The sequence below is a fragment of the Physeter macrocephalus genome, unplaced genomic scaffold (genome assembly GCF_002837175.3).
Source record: "Physeter macrocephalus isolate SW-GA unplaced genomic scaffold, ASM283717v5 random_66, whole genome shotgun sequence".
Lineage (NCBI taxonomy): Eukaryota > Metazoa > Chordata > Mammalia > Artiodactyla > Physeteridae > Physeter > Physeter macrocephalus.
The window spans coordinates 88,109-93,536 of record NW_021145352.1 but is presented as its reverse complement, the minus strand read 5'-3'; the positions used below and the strand labels follow the sequence as shown (position 1 = coordinate 93,536).

General features: G+C 54.5%; 1 protein-coding gene across 1 annotated transcript; it reads right to left on the bottom strand.

The window, feature by feature from the left end:
- Positions 1-2,240: 2,240 nt before the first annotated feature.
- NR0B2 (nuclear receptor subfamily 0 group B member 2) lies at positions 2,241-4,523 on the bottom strand. Its single transcript, XM_007120365.3, has 2 exons — positions 3,802-4,523; positions 2,241-2,835 (listed from the first exon to the last, which is right to left on the bottom strand). The coding sequence occupies exons 1-2, from the start codon at positions 4,340-4,342 to the stop codon at positions 2,594-2,596; spliced, it is 783 nt and encodes a 260-aa protein (XP_007120427.1). The 5' UTR covers positions 4,343-4,523; the 3' UTR covers positions 2,241-2,593.
- Positions 4,524-5,428: the final 905 nt, after the last annotated feature.

Sequence of the window (5,428 nt, the reverse complement as noted above, 5' to 3'; positions counted from 1 at the left end):
TAGGGCACAGGGAGTGACTCAAAAGATACAGACAAGAAATAGAAGTGTAGCTCCCCAATCATGTGGAGGGGTAGGGGAGAAATTTGCAAGGGAACAAGGTAGGCTAATAGGGAAGCTATTTGGATGATGGAAACATTAGGTAAATTGAGGGAAAAGGCTGGGGTGGAGAGTGGAGAGGAGCGCTTTCTAATGCCTGCTCAGGGTTAGGGAGGGTGGGTGAGAGGCAGGAAGACTCAATCTGAGGTTCAGAGCAGAGCAACAGTAAAATAACAGGGGCAGTTGGTGAAGGGACATAAAAGATAGAATGACCCCAAATCCCTGAATCTGCAGGATTTGGCTCCTATGGGGAGATGAGTCATCTGCTCTTGAAAGTGTTGCGTTGACTCATGCGTCTGCAAGGTGAGATGGGCCCAAGGGGTGGGAGGGGCAGGGCAGGGACAGGTGTCAGGGACTGAGGTCTGGGTCTGGGGTTCTGGTGGAGGGTGAAGGCGTAGAGGGGTGCAGGGCTTGTTCCTGGGCTCTAGAGGACGTCTCTACTTGGGGATATGATTAGGTCCTGGCTGGGGGGGTGTTGCTGAGCAGGACATGGCCTTTGTGAGAGGAGGGTGGATATTGGGGTCGCCATGGGAAAAGGGAGTGATTGAGGCCCTAAATGCTGGACAGAGCAGTTTGGCCTGTATTTGCAGCCTCTGGGTAGAAACTGAAGTGTATGGACTCAAGTCTCCCTACGCTGGGGGCCACTTTTTCTTTTACTGTGACATACAGAAGGTGGAGAGCATGTTCTGGTGTGTCCCACCCATGGGTGGAGGGGTGTAGGTGTGAACGTCTGGCTGGGGGGCACGTCTCCTCTCTGTGAATGTGTTTGCCGTATGTCGCTGGGTGAGTGTATCTGGGCTGTGCATTTCTGTGCTGTGTGTGGGCCGATGGAGAGTCTGTTTTGTGGGTCTATGTAAGTGGGTCTGAATTGTTCAACTTAGTGTGTCTGTGAGAGAGAGTTGTAGGTCTGAGTTGTGTGAGTGTCTTCGTTGTGGGGTCTGAGCTGTGCCATTCTGTCTCATTCTGGGTGTCTGAGTGGTGAGTGGTTGATTGGGTAAGGGACAGGGGTGCCCTTGCTGCTGGCACTGGGTGCCCATAATGGGTACATGGCCGGTTCAGTTGTGGTGCCTTTCCTTGTGGCCTTAGGGAAAGGTCTGAGTGATGACTCCTAGACTGCTGTCCCTAAGTGAATGACCTCTCGTTGAGTAATAATTAACTTGGCCCCCCCGTGAGAAGAATCCAAACTGTGGTGGTGAGGGGGGTGGGGCCTGGTTGGGACAGGCCTCATTGCTGGAGAAAGGAGGAGACCTGAAAGGGGGTCCTATAGGCATGTGTGTTGTTATCATTCCCTCCTGCCCACCCTGCAGGTCAGTGACCTTGACCTGAGTGATATTCAAAATATTTAACAAACAGTGAGGCACAGACATTGACTAATCAGAATAGACACAAGCCATGTACTGAATGGAGCAGCCCCGCAAGCCGTGGCTATGCCAAGCGTTGCCCTCTAGCTGCTGGACATGGGGATGGATTCCAGGAGAAGGGCCGGCACAGAGGGGCAGTGGAAGGAAATGCAGGGTGGGCTCCAGGCAGTGGCTATGAGCCAACGGTCATGGAAGTGTGTTTCAGACTTTAACAGCTGGTGTGGCAACTAAGCCTCGGTCTGCTCTGGTTTCCAAGCAGCCGCCAGGCCAGCCCGAATTGCCCTTGCCCCCTCCCATTGGGAGAACAGTGGACTAGCCTCCTCTGTCCGCTGAAGGAATGGGGGAAGTGAATGGTCCCAAACTGCAGAAATTCCTGTAATCTGTCTGTTTCAATTTGGAAATGGGCTGCTTCCTTTTCCTTATTGGCTGTAATTGGCAGTTCTCACTGAGGTGAGAGGGAGGCCGGGGCAGGAGCTGAGGGAGGGGTCAGCAGGGGATTTGAAGACAGGGAGAGACACTCCATACCCCCTAAGATAAAGGCAAGGACATGAGAGGGTCCTGAACTGACACTGCCCCCTGGATTCAGACCCATGTGAAATAAATCTCACCCCCGGAAATGAAATCATCATCCCACTCTGAAAAATTAAAATTCCAGTTTCCTGAGGTCTGGCTTCTGGGCCACTTATAGTTCCTTCGTCTTGGGCTCCCTCTGACAGGGGCAGGATGGCTCTGGAGGTGAACGGGTCCCTTCCACATGTACAAACTACAGTGTCAGGCTCCAAGTGTATCACACCTTTTATTACAAAACCCAATAACTTAAGTCAGTTCTGTACAAAGTCAGTAGGACTCCTGGCCCAATGAGCAGTCGAAACTTCCAACCCCCTCCCAGGAAGGGATAGGAGTCTTGGCCCAGAGGCTCTGGGACCACCAAGGGCTGGCCAGACAGCTGGAGCACTGTGTCCAAACCAAGGAAGGCCAAGATGGGGTGGGGCTGAGTGAGGGCCCCATAGCCCACCTGGCTGGGCCGGGACCAGCTGCTCATGGGAAGCCTCTGGGAGCACTGGGTCACCCAGGGAACAACCAGGCCGAATCAGTGCTGCCAGCCTCCACCCAGTCTCTGCTTGAGCTGGAGCAGGTCACCTCAGCAAAAGCATGTCTTCGAGGAGGCCAGCGATGTCAACGTCTCCAATGACAGGGTGAAAGAACAGGTCTCCAAGCAAGCTGGGTGGAACGGACTTGAGGGTGGAGGCCGTGAGGAGGACACGAGCCAGGCGGCTTTGGCCTGCTGGGCACCAGGGCTCCAGGACCTCCCACAGGGCCTGGTGCGCCTCCTGCTGCAGGTGCCCGATGTGGGAAGAGGCGTGGAGGCCTGGCACGTCTGTGGGCAGAGAAGGCACAGATGGCTGGTGAGTAGCCTACTCCGACACCACGGGGCAAGACTGGCCCAAGACCGGAGGCCACTGGCTTGGCCTTTGAGGTCCCATTACTACCTCCTTCATTTATTTATTCATCACTTCATTTATCCATCCTTTATGGAGAGGCAGTATAGAGCAATGGTTAAGACCCAGGCTACCTGGGTTTGAATCCCACACTGTCACTTATTAACTGTGTGACCTTGGACAAACTTAATCTCTGTGCCTCAGTTTCCTCATTGGTAAAATTGGGATAAATAATAGTACCTATCTCCTAGGCTTGTTATGAGGTTTAAATGAGCTAGTATATGTAAAAGCCTTAGAACTGGACCTAACATATGGTAAGTGTAATATGAGTATTCGCTATGATTATAATGAATTATAATAATGCATTCTATGAGGGCCTTTGGTGAGGAATTCTCATCTAGACGCTCTCCAGATTACAAAGAACACTTCCTCTATCCGTTGCTCTCCCGGCTGAAGTTTATGGGGACTCCTCCCTCTCCTCCCCCACATCCCTTCATCTTTATTCCTCTTCTCTATGTGGTCTTTCTGAACCCACAGAGTTTCACCTTCAGAACTTCCCCATGCAGTCCGCTCGTGAAGGCGTGACTGAGGCACAGCTGTGTCTGCCCACCGTCCCCTCCCCCACTCCCACCTTCCCTGAGGGTCAGGGCAATTTCTTAGGCAGAGTGGCAAGGACTAGATACTGATATGAATAGACCTGAGTCCCCATTCTTGCTCTGCCCCTACCTGGCTGTGTGGGTTTCACCAAGTCAATTAGCCTCTCTGAGCCTCTTTTGTGAGATGACTATTTGGTGATAATCAGGACCCAAAGTGATCACAGATGTCAAGCCCTTAGAAGGCGCTGTCCCTGGCTGGGCCCTGCCCCCCTCCAGCCTTGGCCCATCCAGGAATATCTGTTAGCTCACCAGGGTTGAAGAGGATGGTCCCTTTCAGGTAGGCATATTCCTTGGGGCCCAGCTCCAGACTCCAGAAGGACTCCAGGCAGCACTGAACCCACTGCACTGCAGCCAGTGAGGGCTGGGGCCGATCCGGCACCTGGCCATTGCCTGCACCGCTGGTGGGCTCCTCCAGCAGGATCTTCTTGAGTATGCTGGGAACTGGGAGCTCAGCCACCTCGAAGGTCACAGTGTCTTGGGCCAACCCAAGCAGGAAGAGGGGCCCCCAGCAGCCCCGCAGCAGCTGTCGCCGATCCTGGGGGGGCAGCTGGCAGAAGGACGGCAAGTTCCTGAGGAAGGCCAACGTCTTGGCCAGAACATCCAAGGCCTCCCGGCAGGTGCGATGGGGAGTACACAGCCGGACGGGCCGGTGCTGCCTGCACAGGCAGCGGCCACGGGCTGGGGGCACAGAGGGCCAGTCCCTGACGCTGGGGCTCAGAAGTGCATACAGAATGGTTGGGCGGCCTGCAGCACCCTGGCATGGGCAGGTCCCTGGCTGGCTGGAGCTCATGGCTGAGGATCTGTTCCTCCTTCCTCCAGGCTCTCCCGCCCTCTGCTTTGTGCTGTGGGTGCTATTTATATCTCCAAATGGGGGAGGGAGGGGGGAACCGCCCAACAACCTTGACTCCAGAAGTCATGTTCATTGAAAAAAAAAAAGGAACTCACACTGACCCTGGCAGGACCGGTGGGGAAGTGGCGGGGGAGGGAGGCTTGGAAGCTTCACGTGGCCCTGATATCACTTCAGTCAATGAAGCAGCGGGTGCAGGGCACAGGGTCACCTGCCTGCTGGCCCTGCTGCCCCTTATCAGATGATTCAAGTGGATAAACAGGGTCATTAACCCAGGCTGTACCAGGGCACCAAGGCCTCAGGTGCACAATCAGCAGGTGGCCATGGCAGGTGTCCCTATTTGTGCCTGCAGGACTCTCACTCAGCTAGGAAGCCAGCCCCAGAGCCGGACAAGCCTTGAACTCAAGGCCCAGCCTGGAAGCGCCTTATCGCTCACTTGTTTGCCTAACCTTGGGGCCCTACTCCTGTTGTTGGTGAGGAACAGCCTGCAGGGAAGGGAGCCAGGATCCCGGGGGGCTGGGAGGACTTTGCCCACTGTGCAGTCTAGGAGGCTGCCTTCCTCTGACTACAGTTCTGGGGGGCCCTTCATGAATAAGGTCCTTAAGAACTCTTTCTCCCCAGCCTGGATTCCTGGAGCTCTTGAGGGGCCATATCTGCTGAGAAGCCCTTGCAGAACGACAATGAAATACTGCTGTTTACTGAGCACCTACTATGCGCCAGGCATTTCCCACTCTACTATTCAGAGCTTCCTTATGAGGCATGATTCTTACTTTTTGAGACTCAAAGAGGTAAAGTGACTTGCCCAAGTTCGCACCACTAAGAAGAGACAGAGCCCACATCAGTCTGACTCCAAAGTCCTTGCTTTTTCCCCTGGACCCACTGGCCCAATTGTGTAGCCAGAGCTGGTGACTACCTGGGCCCCCACCTTGCTGCTGCTTCCTGGTCTGCAGATGTTGCCCACTTATGATCTGGGCAGAAACGTTGCTCTGCCACCATCCATATGGCTCCACTGTCCCAGGCATCTGTCTC

Coding starts and splice junctions, on each gene's coding strand:
- NR0B2 (XM_007120365.3), bottom strand. CDS start 4,342: ATGAGCTCCAGCCAGCCAGGGACCTGCCCATGCCAGGGTGCTGCAGGC. Junction 2,836..3,801: donor GACCATCCTCTTCAACCCTG/GTGAGCTAACAG, acceptor CTCTGCCCACAG/ACGTGCCAGGCCTCCACGCC.